Genomic DNA, 27,084 nt, shown 5'->3' with positions numbered 1-27,084 from the left:
CCGAGGGATCTGGCTGGAGACATACTCATTTGTATCACCAGAGATGCTGAAATGTTCCTGTGACAAAGTTCCATCCCCTCCCACAACAGCCTTGGAACACTCCTACCCAGCTAGGGACCTGGTAGGGGACATGATCACCAACCCCTTCAGAGCCATGACTATAGATCTCAGTTCCTTCTATGTACACTGAAGCAGTCCTGGGATTTATTTCCAGCTCCTATCTACCACAGTCCAGAGCAAGCCTGCCTGTTCAGAGACCCACCCAGTGGCCCAGTAGAAGCCCCTCCAAGGACCCAAAGAGAGGCAGATCAGTCCATATACCTGATAACAGGACCACTGTCTGCACACCCAACTGTATATCCTCAAGTGGACCCTTGTTCCAGAACCAACCCTACTAAACAAGGTCCTAAAGGCAGTTCTGCCCACCCAGGGACCAGATGATCCACATGCACACAGGACTTTGGTAGGACGCTCACCAACCACGGATATCACTGTGAACCAAGAAACAGCCAGGTGACCCAGTTCTGATCCATCTCAACTGCAGTTCTGTAGTTCCCATCAGCCTGGGAAACCAATGAAAGCCAACATTGAATCATTTAAATATTTAAAACAAATATTAACAGACTAAAGGAGGAGATAGACAGTAATACAATAATAGACAGGTACTTCAAAACCCCACTTTCAATAATGGAAATCAATAAGGAAAGAGCAGACTTGAATAACATTATGGAACAAGTTGACATAATAGACATAGATGCAATGTTCTCTCCAACAGCACCAGAATATACATTTTTTCTTAGCACATACAGAACATTCTCCAGGATAGATTATATATAGGCCCACAAAGCAAGTCTTAACAAATTTATGAAGACTGAAGTCAAGAATTCCCTGAGGCACAGTGAGTTTAGGATCCGGCATTGTCACTGTAGTAGCTCAGGTCAGATCCCTGGCCAAGGAATTTCCACATGCCAAAGGCACAGTGGAAGGAAGGCAGGAAGGCAGGAAGGCGAGAGAGCGAGGGCGAGGGCGAGGGCGAGGGAGGGAGAGAGAGAGAAAGAAAAGAAAGAAAAGAAAAGAGAAAAGAGAAAAGAAAAGAAAGAAATCATATCAAGCATCCTGTTCCAACAATGGTATGAATCTAGAAAGAAAAAATGGAGGATATTGAAAAATTCACAAATACATGCAAACTAAACAACATACTCTAGAAAATCCAGTGGGTCAAAGGAGAAATCAAAAGAGAGATCAAAAAGTATCTTGAGACAAATGAAATTGAAGACAATATACCAAAGCTTATGTAATACAGCCAAAGCAGTTCTAAGAGGGAAGTTTATAATGATAAAACAATTACATTAAAAAACAAGAAGATGCTAAATCAACAGACTAACTTTACCCTTCAAGGAACTTGAAGAACAACAAACCAAGCCTGAAGTTAATAAATAAATAAATATTAACTAATTTTAAATAAATAGAAAGGTATCCCATATTCTTTGATTAGAAGGTTAATTATTGCCAAAATTCTTTCCATATACAGAAAGAAAGAAAGAAAGAATAAAGATCAGGGGAAAATGAATGAAATAGAGGCTAGAAAAACAATGTAAAAAAATCAACAAAACTACAAATTGGTATTTTGAAAAGATAAAATTGACAGTATTTCAGATTGAATGACAAATTAAAAAAGAGGACTCAAACAGAATTGTAAATGAAAGAAAAGACATTACAACTTAACAGCACAAAAATACAAAGGATAAGAGAATACTATGAAAAATTATATACCAATAAATTGTATAACCTAGAAGATATGGACAAATACCTAGAAACATACAACCCACCATGACAAAACTCATGAAAAAATAGAAAATCTGAATATACTAATAATAAGTGTGCATTTTGAAGCAGTAATCAAAAGCTTCCCAACAACAACAACAAAAAAAAAGACCAGGACCAGATGGCTTCACAGGTGAATTATGTCAAACTTTTAAATAATTAACCAGTCCTTCTCAAACTCTTCCAGAATCAAAAGAGGAAAGAATACCTCCAAACTAATTTTTCAAGGCCAGCATTACCCTGATACCCAAGACAAATAAGGACACTACAAGAAAGAATATTACAGGTCAATATCTTTAATGAACGCAAGTGCAAAAGTCCTCAACAAAATAATAGCAAAGTCAAGTCAACAACACGTTAAAACAATCATACATCTTAAACGATATTTATTTTCTGGGTTGCAAGTCTTCCAGGACATACACAAATTAATGAATATGATGTTTCATCTTAACAAAATATAATATAAAAAATTTCTGATTATGTAAATAGATTGAAAATAAAAATCTTTTGACAAAATTCACCTCTTTCATGATAAAAGTTCTCAACAAATTACATATAAAAGGAATGTACCTCAACATAATAAAGACCATATATGACAAGCCCACATCCACCATTGTACTCAACCTTGAAAAGCTGAAAGATATTCCTCTAAGATCAGAAATAAGACAAAGATTCTTTTTACTATCACTTTTATTTAACATAGTACTGAAAGTCCTGTACAGAACAGTTAGGCAAGAAAAAGAAATAAAATGCATCTAAAGAGAAAGGGAAGAAGTAAAACTGTCTCTATTTAGTAGATGATATGATCTTATATATAAAACAGCTCTAAAGCCCCCACAAAGAAACTGTTAGAACTAATAAGCAAATTCAGTAAAGTAGCAGGATACAAAATAAACATACAAAAATTATTTGCATATACACAGCAATGACTATTCCAAAAAATAAAGAAAACAATCTTGTTTAAAATAGTATAAAAAGTAATAATACTTAGGAATAAATTTAACTAAGGAGATGAATAACCTGTATACTGAAGGTGTAAGACATTAATGAAAGATGGAAGAAGACACAAATAAATAGAAAGGTATCCATATTCTTGGATTAGAAGATTAATTTTACCAAAATCCTCTACTACCCCCAAAATACCTACAGACTTAGTGCAGTCACTACAAAAATTTCAATGGCATTTTTCAAAGAAAGAGAAAAAAATCAATCCTAAAATTCACATGGAAACACAAAAAAATCCAAATAGCCAAAACAATCTTGAAGAATAGAGTTAAAGACATTACACTTCCTAGGTTCAAACTATACTACGAAGCTATCAAAAGTAATCAAACCAGAATTGTACCGGTATATAAACAGACACATAGACCATGGAATGAAATAAGGAGCCCAGAAGTAAACCCACATATATATGGTTAACGGGTCCATGACAAGGATGCTAAAAACACATAATAGGAAAAAGATAGTTTCTTTAATAAATAATATTGAAAACTGGGTTATCCACATGCAAGAGAATGAAATTAGACTCTTATCCTACACCATATACAAAATCAACTCAAACTGAATTAAAGATTTTAAAGTAAGACCTGAAACTATAAAACCCCTAGAAGAAATAACAGAGGCAAAGCTCCTTGACAGTGGTCCTAGCAATGATGTTTTGGATATGACACCAAAGCACAGACAGCAAAAGCAAAAATAAACAAGTGGATTTGTGTCAAACTAAAAAGTTTCTGCACAACAAAGAAAATTTTAAAAATTACAAGACAACCTATGAAATAAAATATTTGCAAACCATATATTTTATAAGGGGTTAACATCAAAAATACATAAGGAATTCTTACAACTCAATAGCAAAAAAATAAATAACCTGTTTTTTTAAATGGGCGAAAGATTGGAATAGACAATTTTCCAAAGACAAACAAATGGCCAACAGGTTTACAAGCATCACTATCAGAGAAATTTATATCAAACAATGAGCTACCACCTCATACCTGTTATGTTGGCTATTATCAAACATATGATTATCATACTAAAGTAAGTCAGAAAGAGAAAGACAAATAGTATATGGTGTCACTTATAAGTGGAATCTAAAATATGGCACAAATGAACCTATCTGCAAAACAGAAACAGAATCACAGACACTGAGAACAGACTTGTGGTTGCCAAGGAGTAGGGGGAGAGAGAGGGGAATGGACTGGGATTTTGGGGATAGTAGATGATGCAAACTACTACATTTAGAATGAATAGACGATAAGGCCCTACTGCAGAGCACGGGGAATTGCATCCAATCTCCTGGGATAGACTATGATGGAAAATAATATTTTAAAATCGAATGTATATATGTATGATTGAGTCACTTTGCTGTACAGCAGAAATTGGCACAACATTGTAAAGCAACTATATGTTAACTTTAAAAATGGAGTTACCATCGTGGCTCAGTGGTTAACGAACCCAACTAGTATCTGTGAGGATGAGGGTTCAATCCCTGTCCTTGCTCAGTGGGTTAGGGATCCAGTGTTGCTCTAAGCTGTGGTATAGGTTGCAGATGCGGCTTGGATCTGCTGTGGCTGTGATGTAGGCTGACAGCTGTAGCTCTGATTCAACCCCTAGCTTGGGAACCTCCATATGCTGTCAGTGTGGCCCTAAAAAGACAAAAAAAAAAAAAAGACGAGATAATAAATGTCACCAAGGATGTGGAAAAAGAGAACCCTTACACACCATTGATGGGAACAAAAATTGCTATAGCCATTATGGAAAAGACATACAGGTACTAATGATCCATACAATATTTTAATATGCTTAACTTCTCAAAGAAGCAAAGTGCCTGCTTGCTCAAAGTCCAGTCAGCTCTTAAAATGCTCATGCCAAGATTTCCTTTTTTTTTTCTCCACACTTACAAACTCACAAACACATATAAGAAAATATGGACACAAATCAATCCCTCATGTGTGATTTCTGAGTAATCATGCTTAGCCTGTACAGTCTACTGTACAATATTGATGCCTGCCTCTTCATTGTGATTATCACGTGAATTAATAAAAATAGGCTTGTAAGGTAAATATGTGGCCTTATTTCTGAAATAAATAATAAGAAAAAAGATAATGAGGCTTAAAGCAAATAGATTCCAGAAAATAATTAAACTTAGCTATATATTACCCAAAGAATATAAATGGCCATCTAAGAGTCATTTTTTGCTTAGCTTAGTAAGAACACAAGAAATAGGACACTGATGGCTCAGACATCTTATTAGACATTTCTTTTCTAAAGGAGGAGGAGGAGAAGATGGGGAGAAAGAAAAAGGGGGAGGATGAGGAGAAAGAAGTGGAGGGATGGGAAGAAGGAAGAGGACAAAAATAACAGACTAAGTCTGATAAGAAAATCTGAACACACAGCAAAGGCAAAAAAAAAAAAAAACAACAAAAAATCAAAGCATGTTGACCCTCTCTTGAATTTTCAATTATAGGCAGGTTCTGAAGCTAGATCAGATTCTTTGAGTTGCAAAGATGTGATAAAAGGATCATACTCTATTAAATATATTTATAACCTTTCATGGTTATAGTTGTAATTTTTTCATTATAACAGAACCTGCAATAGATTAATTAAAATAACACATCTACAGCATTCCTGCATTGCTTCCATTACGCTTTGCCATTCCTCCCATGCTCTTCACTTAGACATGTCACCTTCTATCCTTATGTTCAAGTTGACTGCCTTTTAGTTTACAGTCATCTTGTTTGCTGTTTTATATCTTGTCTTAGTTTCCATTCTTTCTCTTCCAAGAATTTAGCGTAGTCTTAACTCTGAGGTTAAGTTTTTATCTTTCCACTTATTCACTGATATAAAAATAGCTCATAAATGAAGCAGTGTATTAGTGTAATGGAGTGGTATCTGATGCAACAATGCATCTGTCTATCTGGAGCTCTTTTTAAAATTGAAATCTACCAGTTATTGTTGAGGTTTGTTAAATTTAAATCTACCAGTTATTGTTGCGGTTTGTTCCCTTGCTTTTGATTTCCATGTGGTTCTTGGAAGACAGAACAGAGAGTGCTAATGCACAGTTCCCAGGCTGAGTACTGCCTTCAGGAAATGTTGCTCATTTTGGTCCTCGAAGCTGTTAAGAAAGCTGTACAGATACTCCTCGTGGGTGGGTTTATTCTTATGTTATTTTAAGAGGATTCTTTTATGTTTCCCACTTTCTAATACACCAGCTTTAAAAATCCATTCTGATGGGTTAAACAAGTCACTTAGCCTTTCTGCAACTTCTTCCTCTATAAATTCTCATCGAAATATTAAAAGCATGCATGTACTTAAAATTTTTAATGTTCTAAAAATTGTAATTGGTGTGGACTTGGATAAGTACTTATAATGAGAAAGGTGAGATATGATTGTTTCTACTTCTCACAAGGTAAATTGACTTTTTAAAAAGTTCTTGATTTTCAAGGACTGATTCTTTAATTATAAATAAAGAAAAGTAGAGGAGCTGCAAGTTTCCCTGCTATGCAATGAAACAAGATTTAGCAATCAAAGGCCTGGATTTGAATCTCTGCACATGATTGACTAACCTTGACTTTCACAAATCATTTAACTTCCCTTTGCCTTGGTTTTTGTATTCTGAACAAGGATAATAATAATATCTTCTTCAACATTAGTAAAGGGGGTGAAAAAGTATTATAGACATGAAAAAAGTATTATAGACATGAAAGTGTTCTGCAAATGGAAAATGTTTACGCAAATCTTAAAGTCACCACTGTGTTTTAATTTCCAACCTATCAAGTGACCAACCTGAAATTTTACAAGATTCTAGAATTCACAAACTTCTTTTCATGAGCATATTTTCTCTAGTTAGTATGACTAGTCAGTCTTTCTGGTGGTTATCAGCAAAGTAAAAGCTTTGATGGTCCACACAGGGATGTTTGCTTTTAGCCTTCTAATTTGTTGCCTTTACATGCAAAAAAGACTTCCACACAGGTAATTAAAACTGGACTAGTTTATGACAAATACTGAAACTATTCCATGTGCTTATAAACTATATATATACTATATATTATATAGTATAAAACTTCATAAAATTTTATTATATATTTTTATATATTATAAAGTATAAAAATAAAATTATATATTATAAAATATTCCAATATTAAATATTCCATGAATATTATAGCACTGACAACAGAGTACTAGCCTCAACAAGTATTCTGCAAATTCTGGAACTATACTGTTACTGCTGTACTTACCTAAACCCTCTCTCATTTTCTCTTCTGTTGCTATGGCAAGAATTCCTCACATTTATCCTGTGGCTTTTCCTGATTTTTTATAGAAGTCCAAAGAGCAACCATAGGTTAGGTACAAGACCCTTAGTTTGAGAAGAGATGACACTTTAATTGACACTGCCTTTGCCCTGCTTAGAGGTCATAACTATGACATGTACATTTCTTAAGTATCTCCCCACTGGAGGAAGTGCAGACCACGTGTCTTTCCTAGGCCACCTGAGGCAAAATAATTTTGAAATTAGATATAAATGTTCTTGTGATATTAACAATATCAATTAATAGCAAATGGTAGTTTACTACAGAATACAGTTAATTTCATGGCAGTATTTGATTTTTTTTTAGTGTTTCACAATAAGAGATTAGAAGATGAAAGAAGCCTAAGACATAACTTTACTATATATTCAGCCTCATTCTTTTTGCCATTTTTTCAGACTTTTATTTCCCATCAACTTTCCTTGTAGAATCTATTCAATACATAGAGGCTTTGAGAAAGAAGTCTTTGGTTTTTATGGAAATAATATAAAGATAACATTAAGAAGTCACATGTACATACTCAAAGAAAGGGGGGAAGGCATTTTGGTTTTAAGAGAGAGGGCAAAAGGATGATATGACATAATGTAGATTATTAAACAAGTATGTCACATGTGCCTCTTTATCTTCATTCTTACCACTAAAGTCTTCATGCAAATTTTGACTACTTATACAGTAGTCCTCAAACTGGCCTTCTGACCCCACTATATTTTTAAACACCGCTGAGGATCCCAAAGATTATTTTATCATATTAAAATCAAAAGGTATAAACTTAAAATAGTTATTCATTTAAGAACCATAAACTCATTATATGCTAATATAAAACACTTTATGAAAAATAAGTATATTTTTAAATTCACAGAGGAGTAGCAGTTACATTTTTGCAAATCACATTAAAACATGGCATCATAAAATAAAACTGGGTTTTCGAATCTGATCTGCCTTCAATCTGTTGCAGTATGGTTGAACTATAAGAAGAAATCCAGTCTGACACAAGAGGTATTATTGGAAAAGGAAAGAAAATGTTAATAGACTTTTCAGATAATTTTGAATATCCTTCTTTGATACTACACCAAGACTTGACAAGGAGCAGTTTCTTAAAATTTAATTGCAATGAGGATTCTGAAACCATGGCAGTCAACTTGTACTCTGTTTCACTAAAAGCACTGGACTTCCTTACATTTTCAATGAATTGTTTGCTCATGCATGAGTTAGTAACATCATACATTGGTTAGTTAGAAAATAATGCATCACTATCATGCAATAGTATATTTTAAAAATCATACATGTTAATAGCATCAGTATAAGTCTTTAAGCATTGGGTGGCTGTCAAGCTCACAGTGACAGATATAAGTTTTCCAAAATTCTAATTTTTGCTTGAAAGCTCAAAATTTTATCACTGGCAATAAATACTGTCAGTTGTGTTCCTTTAAGTGACAAGCATAATCATTTCATTTTCAAGAAATGTCTGCCAAATTCCAAGTCTGATAATCATAGTTTGTTAGTTGTTCTTCCGAGTAAAACATGGTGTTCCATGGAAACAGCAGCGAAGTCAGCTCACGAATGCAAACAATAGCATGAGTGCACAAGTGCTTTTCCTCAAGTCAGTCATCATACCTTGTTATGCTGGAGAGAAGTGCTTTCTGCATATGTTCCATCTTGTCATTGCCAAATATTAAAAAGACAATTTTACTCAAGGGTTGAGATTTGTTATTTGGGGAGAGGCAATGAGTACAATGGTGAAGAATATACTCAGTTTCTACTATATCAGTTTGTTATCACTGATTTGATTCTTGCAAGAAAAAAACAGCAGTTTTACCCCCCCCCCATGGCTTTTACAACATCAAGGCAAATGCTAACACAATGAAAAAGGAAAATAATATCATTATTATTATAAAAATTAAAATAACAATAATAATATTGTAAACCCCCCTTGGCAATCTGCAGGCCACACTTTGGAAACCACTGTACCAGTTTATAGCATCCTTAGGATTCTCCAGCTTTTGTACCTCTCATCTTTCTTCAGAATAGTTACAGTGATTGCCTTCTTTAAAAATATTTCCATCACAAGCTTGCTTAGTAATCCCTAAGTCATTAGTAATTTCTTCCATAAAATTAAAAATCTTTTAATTAATAAACAAATCTTTAATAGGATTCTGCCTCCTCTATTGTGAATGTATCACTTTAGCTAAGCACATTTACATACCAGTTTTTAATACAGTTTACCATCTTCTATCACGAAGTCATTTGGGAGCCAGTCTTCCAATTTGGATTTTCTACCTTTCTTCCCTAAATGTGATCACTTCAAAGTACAGCTCAAGACTCACTTCCTCCTGATGTCTTTCTCAATTTTGCATTTTCCTGTCACTACAGATCCTTTACACAAATCTTTTGATTTTTTCCATCTCATTTGCATGCACCCCACAATTTAACTGTTTCAAGTTTCAATTTATGTACTGTTGGTTATGTGTATATTTTTATGGTTTTTCACAATTGGATTAATATGTCTTTGTGGAGGCTAGTTGCTTAGTACCTAACATCACTTTTTATTTTATTTATTATTTTTTTTAATTAATTTATTTATTTTTTTGTCTTTTGTCTTTTGTTGTTGTTGTTGTTGTTGTTGTTGCTATTTCTTGGGCTGCTCCCGCGGCATATGGAGGTTCCCACGCTAGGGGTTGAATCGGAGCTGTAGCCACCGGCCTATGCCAGAGCCACAGCAACGCGGGATCCGAGCCGTGACTGCAACCTACACCACAGCTCACGGCAACGCCAGATCGTTAACCCACTGAGCAAGGGCAGGGACCGAACCTGCAACCTCATGGTTCCTAGTCGGATTCGTTAACCACTGCGCCACGACGGGAACTCCCTAACATCACTTTTTAAACAAAAGAAATAAAAAATGTTATTGCCATTATATTCACAGAAATGGCAGCACTCTAAGCTATTTGGAGAATGTATTCTCTCCAAAGTAATGTGAGATGACACTCTATTTGGCACAGGTCACAACAGGTTGTGACTTAGTACTTTAAGTCAAAGAGAATAGGATATCAAGACAGGAGATTTGGTCATCTTTGTCAACAAAGAGAGAGTTAATAAATATATTGGAAAATCCCTTGAATTTCAAAGAATTCATTAACATTCTCATTTATAGTATTAGCAATTAGTAGACTTCCCTAATTGGAGTCACTTTGAGTAAGGGTAATTTGATCTAAAACTAAACAGTGAATCCAAAATTAAGAGCCTGTCCCATAATCAAAGTTCATATCCAATTTAAATTTTGGCTTTCAACTTTGAAATCTACAGTACAGTATATAATCTAGGGGTTTAGCTGGGGTGGACACTGTATACATAAATGTAATGCCCACTGTGGTATATTCCTACTAGTTCTGTTACTTCAACAAAGGAAAATCACAGGCAGTTGTCAAAAATCCAATTGTTTCATCAAGCATAAGAATCACAATATTTATCTTTTGGTATAGGAGCGAAAGGGGGCTTTATAGTAGGTAAAATATTGTTTCTGGAAGTCACTTATTAGTCTGTAACCAAAAAATCATGATGTTAATATGAACAATTTCAATACTTATTATACAAATGGTTTTGATTTTGTATCAAAAATCCCTCTAATTCTCATATTTTAAAAGAAATAATTCATCCCATTTCATCATCCAATAAAACTATATAGTAGAATTCACTATAATTTATTTCAGCTCATTTTAAAGATTATCATATAATTGCTAGTTGAGGGAAGCATAAAAAAATAATAGAAGGCAGGCAGACATTTATTTCCATACAATAGGGCTACTGAAAATTTAGCTTAAGTATGTATTTACCCTTCTGGTTCTTTTCTTTAGAATCTGTGCAGTGTCTAGAACATGGCTTACTCTCAATAATTGCTGAATGAATCATCAGTAATTTCTGGTAGTTTAGAACAGAGGGGAATTTATTAATTGTACTTTTCAAAGCAATCATTCTAAAATACATCCCACCCAAGTAACACAGAGAATAGAAAAAAAAAAAGTGTGCTATTTGTCACACTGTTCTTGAACCACCACCACCACTACTCCACCCCCTCCCCCTCAGCATTACAGAGACAGATGAATAGGGTTTTACATCTACATCTTTGGTTTCTGAATCTTGATAGCTTTTCTACAGGAGAGTTGATAGCTGGTATTTGGTTCACAGACCCTACCAAAAAGATAATAGGGCCGACACTGTATTATTTTTTAAGAGAAAATGTCAAGAACAAAAAATGAAAATGTCAAAAGATAGGTTGATGTACTATATATTACTTAAAGACTGTTTTGTTGGGAGAACTGACCAAGTGATTTACTAACAGCTTTTACTGGGCAGTCTTTGGATTATAATGTAGATGAAAAGTACATGGGAATTCATTTCATGTTTACTCTATCTAGGCATTTGACAGATGGAGAAAAAAATTTGGAAGACAAAATTACAGTCTACAAAAATGTGGGATTTTTTTCAGGTTTTCAAATTATGAAAAATAATTTTGCATTGGGCATTTTTTTCAAAAGGTCTACTTATCTATATCTCTATATCCTTCAATTATATAAACTACCTGCCATCCCTCATTACAGCATACAAGTAGAGATTATGAAATTGCATAAAGCTTATGTTCAAATGCAACATAGGTGAAAGAGTCAGCAGAGGGACGACCTTGGTATGTTCAGGTCAAAACAGATGTAGATCTCCTTGGCAAATCTTAGATAAGATTAGGTTCTGGTGGCTCCTCAGGTGTGTTCAGCCAATCAGTGACACTGATTTATTCCATAAGCATTCATTGAGTGCTCATTCAGTATCAGGAATTTGCTGGAGGGGTCCAATAAAGAGTAATTAATAGAGTAAAAAAAGTAAAAGAAGTGGAAAGGAAAAGAAATGTTCTCCATCGGTTAAAAAGGGCACATCTGACTTTCCCATCGTAGCTCAGTGGTTAACAAACCCAACTAGTAACCATGAAGTTTCAGGTTCGATCCCTGGGCTCTCCTGGATCTGGCATTGCCATGAGCTATGGAGTAGGTTGCAGATGTGGCTCAGATTCCACATTGCTGTGGCTCTGGTCCAGACCCGCAGCTGTAGCTCCAATTGGACCCCTAGTCTGGGAACCCCCAAATGCCACGGGTGCAGCCCTAAAAAGATCAAAAAAAAAAAAAAAAGTCACATCATTGCACACTTCTAAAGATCCAGTAGAGTGTGATACTTATTTTTGATGATTATTCGATATTTATTACCTGATGATATTCATGTTGATAAAGAATGTGGAAGACTAAAATGAATATGGAAATTATAAAACTCTTTCAAAAGGTTCCTATTTCCTGGTATTGATGACGCATTAAATTTATTATTTGGGTCCCTTAATCTTCACTCTGTTTTTCTAAATAAGGAAATCTCATCATCAAATTCTAAAGTAAAATGTAAACATACATCCTAATTATTATTTAATGTGTATTCACTGTTAGCTTCATGAAGAGGACAGATGATATAACATCTCCCTTAGAATTATGTTTCTCAGTACTGTGACGATATAGCTATCTTTTAAGGTATTAATCCCATTGTCTCTTGGTCATGTCAAGAAATTAGGTCTTTGACTACTATATAAAATAGGTAAACAACAAAGACCTACTGCATAGCACAGGGAACTATGCTTACTATGTTGTAATAACCTATATTGGAAAAGAATATGAAAAGGAATATAAATATGTATATATGTATGTATAACTGAGTAACTTTACAATTGAAACTAACAATACTGTAATTTAACTACACTCGATTTTATGTTTTTTATTTTATTTTTTTAGGTTTACTTATTTATTTATTTTTTGCCTCACCAGCAAAAAAGCAGCATGTGGAAGTTCCCAAGCAGAAGGGCTCAGGACAGGGATCAAACCCATCCCCAGTAGTAACAATGCCAGACCTGTAACTGCTAGGTCAACAGAGAACTCTAATATACATCAATTTTTTTTAACAAAGAAATTAGATGTTGCTCACTTGAGTAATTCCACAATTCAATATTTCCCATACATAATTAATTGTAATTCTGGGGACAAAATATCAGGAATGATATTTAAATTACTCGCCTGTTTGGCTAATTCTTTAAATTTGTTTTCTTCCTCTGTGCCATGTATATGCTGGGATCTCAAGACATAGCTGAGAATTATTTCTTGTAGTTGTTCCCCTAAAGAGTTAAATTTACTTTCATGCTTTTGTGAAAACATGCTTTGCCACTGTTTTGGCAGAGCTATATGCTTTATTTGACAACAATCTACTGTAATTTTCTTATTTCAAAAACCAATGTCGTTAATCCTAATTTTATGCTCTAATACTTTGTAAAATAGTTCCATTTCTCCCATGTAAATTAAATTGGGTCATTTCATTGTTCTGTCTTGCTGGTCAATGTAAGATATTTAAAGTGAATGGAAAGACTTCTCAATTCTCGGTATTTTAAAGAATTTTATATTTTATTTTGGCTTTTAATTCTAATTATCAATCTTTTGTAGTGAACCAAGAGACCATAAGACACAACCACGAAGATTTCATTGAATCCGTGTACAGTAAGAGCACTATGCATAAATTTCCTTTACATTCCTGTTCCTTTCATCTACCCAGGAATTTTAGTTATTCGCTTGAGATCTGGTACTATACCAAAAGTCCATGAAGAAAGAATCTATAGGAAACAACCACATGGAACAATTGATCATTTTTCTGTCAATCTATTACTGAGGACCAAGACTATTAAATACAGGGCATCTTTGGATCAGGTGATCTTTCTGATTGTATATAGGAAATATTGGAATTGAGAAACTAGATTGTTTAAAGTAAGTTCTACATACTTTTCATCAGCTAGCAGCAAACATGGGAAAAAACATGTAGTCCATCTCAACCAAACTCTTAGAGTCTTGTGACATTAATGTCACCCAGGTGTCATCTTAACTTCCCTACCTTTTTTTTTTTTTTTTTTTTTTTTTTTGTCTTTTTGGGGCTGCACTCCAGCATATGAAAGTTCCCAGACTAAGGGTCACATCGGAGCTACAGCTGCCGGCCTACACCACAGCCATAGCAACACCAGATCTGAGCCACATCTGCGACCTACACCATAGCTCATGGCAAGTCTGGATCCTTAGCCCACTGAACAAGGCCACGGATCGAACCTGCATCCTCACAAATGCTAGTCAGATCCATTTCCACTAAGCCACGATGGGAACTCCAACTTCCGTAACGTTTTAATTGTGCTTTCCTCATACAGTTATTTTGTTTTATTTTTAATCGTGATAAAACAATGTAACATAAAATTTACTGTCTTACCCATTCTTAAATGTACAGTTCAGTAGTGCTAATTATATTCACATTGTTGTATGACCAATCTCCAGAACTCTTCATCTTGCAAAACTGAAACTCTACACCATTTAACAACTTTCCATTCTCTTCACACACCCCCCCCCCCCAGTTCATGGCAACTGCCATTCCACTTTCTGTCTCTATGAATTTATCTAGTTATCTCATATAAGTGGAATGACATAGTATTCTTCTTTTAATGACTGGCTTATTTAACTTAGCATAATGTCCTGAAGTTTCATCCATATTGCCAGCATGTGTCAGAATGTCCTTCATGAATGATATTCCATTGTATGTATATACCACATTGTGTTCATCTACTTATCAGCTGATGGACACTTAGGTTGTTTCTACCTCTTGGCTATTGTGACTGACAGTGCTATGAATAGGGGGTATGTCTTTGAAACTCTGCTTTAATTCTTCTGGGTATATACACAGAAGTGGAAATGATAGATTTTGCTGTAATTCTATTTTTAATTTTTTGAGGAACTGCCATACTGTTTTTCATAGCAGCTGCACCATCTTACATTCCCACAAACCATGAACAAGTGTTCCAATATCTCTACATTCTCATCAACACATGTTATTTTCTGTTTTTTTAAATAGTAGTCATTCTAACGAGTGTGAGGTGGTCTATCATTGTGATTTTGATTTGCATTTCCTTAATGATTAGTGATATTGAGCATCTTTTCATGTGCTTATTGTTCACTTATATATAGTCTTTGGAGAAATCTGTTTCAAGTCCTTTGCCCATTTTTAAAATTAGGTTGAGTTTTATGAACTCTTTATATATCCTTGATATTAATACCTTATAAGAGATAAGATTGGCAAACATTTTCCCTCTCCATAGCTGCCTTTTCACTCTTGATGGTGTCCTCTGATATACTGAAGTTTTTTAGTTTGATATAGTCCAATTTATCTATTTTTCCTTTTGTTCCCTGTGAGTAATTTTTATCTTGACTTAACCTCATAAATATTCTATAAACCACCTTAAAATCTAGCTAAATCAGAATATAAATAGATAATAATGTAATCACTCATTCTTCAGTATTAGGTCTTCTGGTATTTTCCTATGATATTTTAATTTTTTTGTACCTTGTTATGAACTCTTTTTTATTTGCTAATGGCATGAGTGTAACAACTATTGTTTGCATATCTGAACAAAAATTATCTATGTAGGCAGACTATTCTCCTTGGGTCTTCTGAATTTTTGTATGTGTTGTGAACAAGGCATAGACTGGCCTTTGTTCTGAACCGTCTTTTCAAAGATGACTGTGTGGTAAACAACCTTGGCAGAAAAGGAAAGTCTGTTCACAGCCTCGGCAGATGACGACAGTGTCTCACTCTAGATGTAACAACAGGCATGCTCACAATCCATCATAAAAGATGTATGTTCCTTAAGCTCAGGATTTCTCTCCTGTAATGCAACCTACTGCATGTGAAGGTGTCACCTGGCCTTCTTTGCATTGCCACCTGGGAACTGTGGCTCAAGGAATCAGTACACCAAAAGGTTGATACACTGGCTAATGCTATTGCTATGAATAAGAAACTGTCCTTTGCCTCTAGCCTTGGAGGTTCATATCTTCTAAAATCATCTGTGAAACTATTCCATGCTAACTTGTTAGCTGAAAAGTGGAGAAACACTCATATTCTTCACAGTGATCAACATTGTAGTCTAAGGATTTTTTTGTGAATATCAAAAGTCATTTAAGCCTAATCTCCCACTCAGTCAAGAATTTCTTCTACACATCCTGACAGATGGTCTTCTAAATATCATTTAAATGATTCCAGTAAAAGGAAACTCTTCTCAAAGCCTGTTGCATCACTGGTTATTAAGTCTTTCTTCATGTTGAACTGAACTATTTGTAATTTTATATTATTGGCTTTTGCCCGACCTCATCTGTTTTTACATAGAATAATTATTCTATTTGCCACGTGGAAGTTCTTAGTATTTGAAAGTATTTAATCTCCACTAATCTTATCTTTCTAAACATATCAATCTGTATCCTTCACAAGCTTTGTTCACTAGATCCATTAGACACTCCAGACACACTCTAATTTGATAATGGTCTCAAAGGTGTGCCTTTATGGCTAAAGCACAATTCAGTGAAAATATCATTTGAACAGAATGCCTTTGATTCAGTTAATATAAATTTTATGTACAGTTTTTGTAGCTCTATCATATTTTCCTATCATATTTAGCTTGTGAAGAGTTAAAATATTCCGACTTTTTCCACATGGCCACACTCAAGCCATGATGATATTTGTAAAACTCATTTTTTTTAATTCATAAGATTTTAACCGGTTCATATCATTGTGAATTTTGCTTCTGTCATCAATAATATTAGTCTTTGTCAGGTAAAATTTAGGCCATCTAAAAATTTTATAGGCATCCTTTCAATCTCTTAATCTTAGCCACTAATGGAAGTATTATTGTCCACAAAAAGGGCTAAGGACAAGCCATTAACTTTCTTCTTTTGAGATAATCTAGACTGTAATTTGACAGTATTGATCCATTGTTCAACAAGTTTAATCTACTAAATGATGCCATTATCCAGCATAATTGTCATCATCTTATCCACAAAGATATCAAGCTTTGGTGAAGTAAAAATGTCATATTCTCTAGATCTACCAACTATTTCTAAAAGAATATGTCAGCACTTTGCTAAGACATTAAGAATAGTGTCATTTAGGTGGATGAATCACTGCTAATTTACTTTGCTAGTGACTAAGCAAGGTAAAAGAAACCGAATTTAGGCATCTTTGCCTAAATAAGAAATTGCTCAACTATATTTCAGTAGAATTTAAAAAAAAAGAGAGAGAGAGATATAAGGAAGCAAGGGGAAACAAAGAAATTGCTCCTAATCTCATGTAAGGCCGAAGCAGTTAGCTCCTGAAGGAGTGATAATTAACACTCTCATTTATAGAGTTCAGGCTTCTGATTGAGATGTCTCTGGAGAAATAGGCAGGAAATTCTCCTGCCTCCACTGCTACTTTTTGCTGTGGTTGGAAATATTATATATCTTTATTGTGGGAATGGTTATAAACTTGTCGAAATGCATCCAACTGTATACATTAAAAATGGCAATACTACTGTATGTATATCATACCTCAAAAAAACTGACTTAAAAGTACATTAAAATAAGAAGTTAACTTCCTAAACACTAGGGAGTAAATGTAAAGATGAGAAAAAAGAAAATGAAATCAATATCGCCTTTAAAAACAAATTGAATTTTGAAATGGTAAAAAACACCATTAAAAGGTAGGTCTGGAAAGATCTCCCAAGGAACTTGAGGAAAGGTATCTATCCAATCTTTGACTTTAACATTCTGTTTATTAATTTAGTGCTTTTGAATCAGTAATGAATCTGAGTCATCCCTACAAAACATCAAAAGACAAAAGTCCACAATCATGTTGATAGATCCAAATGGTATTTGAAAAAATTAAGCATTTATTTCTGATTACTCAGAAAATAATATTTTCCCTAATTCATAATCATAATTATCAGTAAAATACTGAAGCATCCCTAGATCACCTCACTCCTTAAATTCCTTTTTAGAAAATGTTAGCCTATGCAGTAAGAGAAGAAAAAAGATGTAAATATCAAAAAGCAGTACCAGACATCATTTTTTTCAGATGATGTGAATGAAACTAAATTATTTCGATGTTAACTAATAAGGATACAAAAAAAATAAGTAATTTTAAAATACATATCTAAATGCTAGCACTACAAAGTTAGGAAATATAATGGAAAAAAATCACATTCTTATCATGTAATACTTTTCAAACTTTAATGTGCATACAAATCACCTGAGGTTCTTGTTAAAATGCAGCTTCAGCAGATTTGGGGATCAAGAATTTACATTTATAATGAGCTCCCAGATGCTGCTGATCACACTTTGAGAAGTAAAATGTAAATGTGTGTGTATATATATACACATTTATACCTATTTATACATTTATAGAAATGTTAATGTGCATTTGTATATATACAACATAGAATATATAATCCTATAATTTTTATACTTAAGAACAAGAAATTAGTATAACCTCTATTTTAACAAAAGTAAAAGAAAGGTTAAAATTTTACTGGAAAACATAAAAGAATATTTGAATGAAGAAGAGAATGTCATGTTCCTGGATAGGAAGACAATAGTATAAAAATATCTTTTCTTCCTAAAATTAGTCTAATGCTTTTAACACCAATGAAAACCACTAAATTTGGGGAGGGGGCAGGGTTGTGACTTTTAAAAATGAAGATTATAAAATTCACCAGAAAGAATATGCCATATTAGATAAATTTTTTTCACAAAGAGAATATTAAGCATCCTTTTCCTTCCAGAAATTAATAGCAAGAATTAATATAATTTGTTTCTGTCATAGAAATAGACAGACCAAAAGTATATATACAAAGTTCAGCCACTGATCCAAGTGTGCATATGAACTTAATGTATAATAAAGGTAGCACATCAAATTGCTGAGAAAAAGATAAATCATTTAATAAGTGAATTGAGACACTTTTAATAATCATTGAAATAAGACTTGTATCCTAGCCTCACAACATTATAACCTTAGGACTTAAAGAATCAAGTGTATACATGCACATACACATACATCAAGTTATGTGAATTTTAGATAAATTTTAAATCATTCACAAGTAGAAATCATAAAAAGCTAAGATATACCACAGGGAACCAATTGATAAAGAAAAATATACTTTCATCTATTATAATAGATATTATTTTCTATGATCCTGTTCTCTCAAAATAGGGCTAGTCAATCGACCAAGAAATTATGGCCTATTATTAACACTATGTTCATTCTTCTGACAAAAAAATTCAATGACTTCTATTAATTCAGCTATTCTAACATGATTCTTGTATTTACCTAAATTCTTGTCAGCCTGACTAAATCAGAGTGGTTGCCAGACAGGAATGGGGAGGGAGTGGGATGAACATGGAATATGGGGTTGGTAGATGCAAACTGTTACATTTGGAATGGATGGGGAATAGGGTTATACTGTACAGCAGAGAATTATGTGTAACTAGGTCATTTTGCTGTACAACAGAAATTGAAGAAACAGGAGTTCCCGTCATGATGCAGTGCTAACAAATCTGACTAGGAACCATGAGGTTGCAGGTTCGATCCCTGGCCTTGCTCAGTGGGTTAAGGATCTCGCATTGCTGTGAGCTGTGGTGTAGGTCTCAGATGCGGCTCAGATGCTGAGTTGCTGTGGCTCTGGCATAGGTGGGCAGCTGTAGCTTCAATTAGACCCCTAGCCTGGGAACCTCCAAATCCTGTGGGTGCAGCCCTAAAAAAAAAAAACAAAAGAAAAGAAATCGAAGAAACACTGTAAATCGGTTATACTTTATTTTAAAATAATAATAAAGCAAACCAATAAGCACAGAGCTCTCTGATTGTAGAGTTGTTTTTATTTTTACTACAACCCAAATCAAATTGTCCATTTCAATCAGACAGCTTCCTATAAGCTCCTCAAATGTCATCAAATGATGAATGACTAACTTTTTAAAGGATAAATCAACATTTCCTCTACAAGTTGTACACAACATAAAATACATCTTTAAAAGGGAAAGTCATTTTAGAAAGCATCAAATAAATCAACACAAGTGTAGAAACCAGGCTTTACAACTACCACCAGCATTTCCTCGCAAACTCTCTAATAGGACATATAATCACACGATGAATGCTGCAATAATTATAAGCCAAAAATAATAAATTGCCAAATATCATATCTCATCCCAAATCCCTCAACTTCCTTTTATAATTATACCTTCACCTCTCAGGGTAGACTGAGTCCTGATCTTCTTTGGTCCCTTTTATGAAGCCATGATTCATTTGGCTCAGTGTAGGATGTTATGATTTTAAAGAACCCAGTTCAGTTTAGCAATAATTACTTCCAAACTCATACTTGTATTTCTTCAGTACCACAAAAAGGACTTGAAATTACAAGCAATTTTTAAAGTATCTATTTTTTAATTACACTGAAACAGTGTTTACCTCATCTACCCTCACTACCCACAAAAATCTCCTTCACCAAAGCCAGTGTGATGACTCCTCCTTTCACTCCTCTGTCTATTTTACTAAACCCCTCACAATTCTGCTGCCCACTACATCCCATCCTTCTCTCCAATCTAATCCATCTTTATCAAAAGAACATGTCTGTTCTATGATGCCACCATCACCCTCATTCCAAAACCAGACAGAGATACCACCAAAAAAGAAAACTATCGCCCAATATCATTGATGAATATAGATGCAAAAATTCTCAACAAAATCTTAGCCAACTGAATCCAACAACATACCAAAAAAATTATACACCATGACCAGGTTGGGTTCATCCCAGGTTCACAAGGATGGTTCAACATACGCAAATCAATCAGCGTCATACACCACATTAACAAAAAAAAAGTCAAAAATCATATGATCATCTCAATAGACGCAGAAAAAGCATTTGACAAAGTCCAACATCCATTCATGATCAAGACCCTCGCCAAAGTGGGTATAGACGGAACATTCCTGGATATAATCAAAGCCATTTATGATAAACCCACAGCAAATATAATCCTCAATGGGGAAAAACTGAAAGCCTTCTCACTCAAATCTGGAACAAGACAGGGATGCCCACTCTCACCACTGCTCTTCAACATAGTTTTGGAAGTCCTAGCCACAGCAATTAGACAAACAAAAGAAATAAAAGGCATCCATATAGGAAGAGAAGAGATAAAACTGTCACTGTATGCAGATGACATGATACTACACATAGAAAACCCTAAGGAATCAACCCCAAAACTACTTGAACTGATTAATAAATTCAGCAAAGTAGCAGGATATAAGATTAACATTCAGAAGTCAGTTGCATTTCTGTATACCAGCAATGAAATATTAGAAAAGGAATACAAAAATACGATACCTTTTAAAATTGCACCTCACAAAATCAAATACCTCGGAATACACCTGACCAAGGAGGTAAAGGACCTATATGCCAAGAACTATAAAACTTTAATCAAAGAAATCAAAGAAGATGTAAAGAAATGGAAAGATATTCCATGTTCCTGGATTGGGAAAATCAATATTGTAAAAATGGCCATACTACCCAAAGCAATCTACAGATTCAATGCAATCCCTATCAAATTACCCATGATATTTTTCACAGAACTAAAACAATCCAAACATTTATATGGAACAACAAAAGACCCAGAATTGCCAAAGCAATCCTGAGAAACAAAAACCAAGCAGGAGGCATAACTCTCCCAGACTTCAAGAAATACTACAAAGCCACAGTCATCAAAACAGTGTAGTACTGGTATCAAAACAGACAGACAGACCAATGGAACAGAATAGAGAACCCGGAAATAAACCCTGACACCTATGGTCAATTAATCTTTGACAAGGGAGGCAAGAACATCAAATGGGAAAAAGAAAGTCTATTCAGCAAGCATTGCTAGGAAACCTAGACAGCTGCATGCAAAGCAATGAAACTAGAACACACCCTCACACCATGCACAAAAATAAACTCCAAATGGCTGAAGGACTTAAACATACGACAGGACACCATCAAACTCCTAGAAGAAAACATAGGCAAAACACTCTCTGACATCAACATCATGAATATTTTCTCAGGTCAGTCTCCCAAAGCAATAGAAATTAGAGCACAAATAAACCCATGGGACCTCATCAAACTGAAAAGCTTTTGCACAGCAAAGGAAATCCAAAAGAAAACAAAAAGACAACTTACAGAATGGGAGAAAATAGTTTCAAATGATGCAACTGACAAGGGCTTAATCTCTAGAATATATAAACAACTTATACAACCCAACAGCAAAAAAACCAGTCAATCAATGGAAAAATGGGCAAAAGACCTGAATAGACATTTCTCCAAAGAAGATATACAGATGGCCAACAAACACATGAAAAAATGCTCAACATCGCTGATTGTAAGAGAAATGCAAATCAAAACTACCATGAGATACCACATCACACCAGTCAGAATGGCCATCATTAATACATCCACAAATAACAAGTGCTGGAGGGGCTGTGGAGAAAAGGGAACCCTCCTGCACTGTTGGTGGCAATGTAAACTGGTACAGCCACTATGGAGAACAGTTTGGAGATACCTTAGAAATCTATACATAGAACTTCCATATGACCCCGCAATCCCACTCTTGGGCATCTATCCGGACAAAACTCTACTGAAAAGAGACACATGCACCCGCATGTTCATTGCAGCACTATTCACAATAGCCAGGACATGGAAACAACCCAAATGTCCATCGACAGATGATTGGATTCGGAAGAAGTGGTATATATACACAATGGAGTACTACTCAGCCATAAAAAAGAATGACATAATGCCATTTGCAGCAACATGGATGGAACTAGAGACTCTCATACTGAGTGCAATGAGCCAGAAAGACAAAGACAAATACCATATGATATCACTTATAACTGGAATCTAATATCCAGCACAAATGAACATCTCCTCAGAAAAGAAAATCATGGACTTGGAGAAGAGACTTGTGGCTGCCAGAAGGGAGGGGAAGGGAGTGGGAGGGATCAGGAGCTTGGGTTTATCAGACACAACTTAGAATAGATTTACAAGGAGATCCTGCTGAATAGCATTGAGAACTTTGTCTAGATACTCATGTTGCAACAGAAGAAAGGGTGGGGGAAAAACTGTAATTGTAATGTATACATGTAAGGATAACCTGACCCCCTTGCTGTACAGTGGGAAAATAAAAAAAAATTATAAAAAAAAGAACATGTCTGGCAAAACAAAATTCTTAGAGAAGAGCTCAACAAACCCATAACCCCATATCATGGGCAGAGAGATGTCAAAGGCAATAGATGTTCACTTACTAAGGACTTTGTCCCATCACATTTGTAGATATTTACCAAAAATGTATATGTTAATGAAGGATTATGATAACATAAAGAACTAGTAGTAGATATTGTTCACTATGCATATGGAATAAGCTCATGTAATAGGCTTTAAATTTCCAATATTTTAATCAGAAATCACCAAAATAAATGGTCTGTGTTCTTGGGGGGATTCATGTATTCATCTGTACAAATTACTAGTCATAAAATGCAATAAAACATCACTAACTCAGCCCCTCTAATTCAGAAATCATCATAGAGAAGTAGTAAGTTATATGAAATGCTGTATCTAATGATGGGAAACATAATAATAAGCTTGAAGCGGCATTGCCATTAACTAGTGTATAATTTTAGAGAAGTCCCTTAGCCTCTCTGGATTTAGTTCACTTGAAGTGAGCTAAATTATTCAATCCATCCATCTTATCATCATGTAATTCTATGATTACACTGTTTCAGTGTAATTAAAAAATAGATACATCTATGATTACAAGATAGATGCTCTTTTTTACTTTATTCTCTCTGTAAGCAATGTTTCTGGAAATGGAATTATTCTTGTCTGCATGTTTTTTTTTTTAATCTGGAGTTCATGAGTAACTTTAAAGAGTCACATTAATTCCATAAATTTGGGGCAATCATGTTTATGTACTTTTTTTTTTTTTGGACAGAGGTCCATAGCTTTCATCTGATTCTCAAAAAGTTCTATGAAGCTCTCAAACAAATGAAAAAAGCTTAGGAGCCACTTATTTTAATAATAATGAACTAATTCCAAGTGATTCTCATCAACTTGTAAAAACAGGCTCACAAAAATATTGCTTAATAATCCTGTGTTGGTTCTATAATATTTTGTATCTTATATCAGTAACAAAATAGTTATGATATAAACTATACTTCAAAATTTTGCTCATGGCTATGTTCTCATTCAGTGATCATGGTCCATAACCATCTAGGCCACCTCATTATATCAAATGCATTGAACAGTGCCTGGCTCTCCGTGAAGCGAGGAAGAAGAATAGCTACCAAATTATCTATAGGGGAAGGAGGCAGATGTGGAGTGATCTTTTCATCTGAGCTTGGGTTAAGCCTCCAGAACTTTATTAGATAATGGAAGTATCAGCATGTAAGGGTAGAGTCTCTTATCTAAAAGTCAAGCTTTGTAATTTCAATAAAAGAAAATGGAAACCCAAAGTGAGCAAGGGCCTTAGCAAAAGTGGCAAAGTCAGGACCAGAATTTTTAGCCAATGGTACAGGGCTCCTCCTATTCCATCCCATTGTCCAACTGAGGGAAGACACAAAACCCAATCTGGAGTGCAAAAAAAAAATATGTCACCTCAATTCCAGTTGCTTTCTTTTAATTAAAACTCAGCAGCTAACAATCTCCTCTTTCATTATAGGTAGATATACCATAAATAACTTGCAATTTTTGCCTGATTTATTTACATAGAACAAATGTAATATAAGTTGGAATCAAAGTCTTTGTCATTGTGATATCTATTAGAGCTATCCAGGGTTATCTATAAAATTGCTTTTATCATGCAAACTTAATTTTTCAATAATGTTTGTCTTAACTGTCAATTACAGGAAGAAAATTATCCATCCATCAGTATTTTTAAAAATATATAGTATGTAAAATTGAGTGAATGTTATTTCATTCCTATACACTTTTGGTAATTGACTTTCAAAAGCTTAATAGCATTTCCATTTCTTTTATCTTTTCAGGAGCATTGTTTTAAACCCAGCCTACTTCCGAAATCATCTTCGTCAGGCAACAGTGTTTAGATGTCTGGAGAGATATTCAGAAGCTGCCCGGTATGTTTGTTATAACTTTTGTGAAGATTTATTTCAAGTTAAATTAATTTTATTCTCAGCTTCTGGTAATAGCATAATAGAACTTTCCATTTCTCTCATGGAATATGATTTTACCAGAACTATTGTCTTATAAATGTCAAACCAACAATTATTGACTATCTTTTCTTTAATTAAAGCCATTCTGTGTTCATAGCTCTGAGTAAAAATTCAAACTTTCCAGCACATGAGGTCACTGATAATGATGGGAAGACTTCCACAGAAGATTAGAAATGAACTTGACCTCCTGTTCTCAAGAACATTCCTGATCCTGGTTGTAATGACACAATTTTTGACAATTTCTCTCTTGAGTTCTAGAAATAAGATCCAACCATATTAAAAGGATCCCAGTAGCCAATCTGTAAAGAAGGTGACAGCAGTTATAGCACCAAAGATTCTTAGAGGTGTCCTAATGTGTTGCCTCTTGGACCCACAATGTGTTTCATAAAAACCTAGTGAAGCAGCTCCTGATATTCTCATCCCCAAAACCTAGACTTACAGCAAAGAATTGTGAGAACTGTGCAATAGCCTCAATGCTACACTCAGAAATTCCTTATCTGTGACAACCAAAGCTTTCTTCTTCCTGAGTCAAAATCATCATATCAGATTCCCCTTTCCTTTGATAAATTCTCTCCAAGAATTTTCATCTTCCAAAGCGTAGGTACCTATTATTTCTTACCCCAGAAAAAGTTATTTCTTACTTTATCACCCCAGGAACTTAAGGTGTGAGTGGTTTAAACAGGAACTCCAACCATAACTCCTAGGGAGAAAGTCACATAATAGGACTAGGGGGCCTAGGTGGCTGGTAGCTACTGTCTCTAGAACATTTGCAAGTAACACTTTCTTGGCAAGTGAAGTTTAAGAAGTTTAAGTGGATGAAAAAATGGTTCCATAAAATTGAAACCATTAAGTTTCACATGAATTCCATTTTGTAAGATAGTCCTAGGAATTACTTGAACTCAATTAAATGATGGTTGTGGAAGGCAGAATTAATCACTACTTCCACTTTGCAGTCAAATAACCAATATGCCACAAAATAATTTACCTGTGTGTTAATGTCCACTTTTAAAAATTAAAATAGGTCATTATCTATCAATCTGTTTTACATTCTGTTTTCCCTTATACTCTTGTCCTAAATTTTTTAGCTTACATACTCACATATGACTTCTTCCTACTTTTTATTTTCTCCATTGTGTTGTCTTTGTGGCTTACTTTCTGCCCACACACACTATGTGAATGAGAGGGAATTTAACAGATAATAGTAGGCTTCCTTCTGTCCCATACTTTTAAAAGTCACTAGCTACAAATGAAGCTAATAAGTTCAGCATAAACAGATACAGTTATCTGTAAAATAATTTTCCTTAAGAGAGGGTTTATTACTGTGTCTTCTGAATCTAATCAAAAGATAATAAGAGAAAGCTAGATGCAACTTCAAAACGAGATTGGAACTAGTTAAAAGCTTCTAGAAGTGTGCTGGTTAAGTTGTACAGACTCTAGAAAGTGGACTGTTTAATATTCAGGACTACTGGAGAACCAGCTATTAACTGTAGGAGAAATTAGCAATTCTAGGAAATTTTACACTATGAATATTGGCAAATGCTACAGATTCAGCCTTTGGGGGTTAGAGGAGAGCCAGATAGCAGTATATCATCGACTATAACTTAATTGTATCAAACCTGAATTAAAGTGGTGATAAAAATTCTTTACAGTTCCTAAAACAAATAAACAACGCAAACTTGAAAATTAGGAATTTGACAGTATTTACTATGTATCATTGGCACTAAATATCCATTTCCCTTGACACCCATGTCCCTGCAGTGCAGTATGAGTATCTGTTTCCTATCAGGTGATAACTAACTTGACGATGTTT

General features: G+C 34.5%; 1 protein-coding gene across 7 annotated transcripts in view; it reads left to right on the top strand.

Annotated features, from left to right (window-relative positions):
- SPATA16 (spermatogenesis associated 16) overlaps positions 1-27,084 on the top strand; it is a 242,312-nt gene that overhangs the window by 97,774 nt on the left and 117,454 nt on the right. For all 7 annotated transcript variants that reach the window (XM_084986709.1, XM_084986712.1, XM_084986707.1 and 4 more), the window contains 1 exon segment: positions 25,089-25,178. In XM_084986709.1, coding sequence (XP_084842835.1) covers positions 25,089-25,178 — 90 coding nt within the window.

Source organism: Sus scrofa, chromosome 13, assembly GCF_054392235.1.
Source record: "Sus scrofa isolate SSC_HxYL_T2T_F1_AM1 chromosome 13, Sscrofa_HxYL_maternal_Yorkshire_Landrace_v2.0, whole genome shotgun sequence".
NCBI classification, from domain to species: domain Eukaryota; kingdom Metazoa; phylum Chordata; class Mammalia; order Artiodactyla; family Suidae; genus Sus; species Sus scrofa.
The sequence above is the reverse complement of the archived record's forward strand: the minus strand, read 5'-3'. Positions and strand labels throughout refer to the sequence as shown.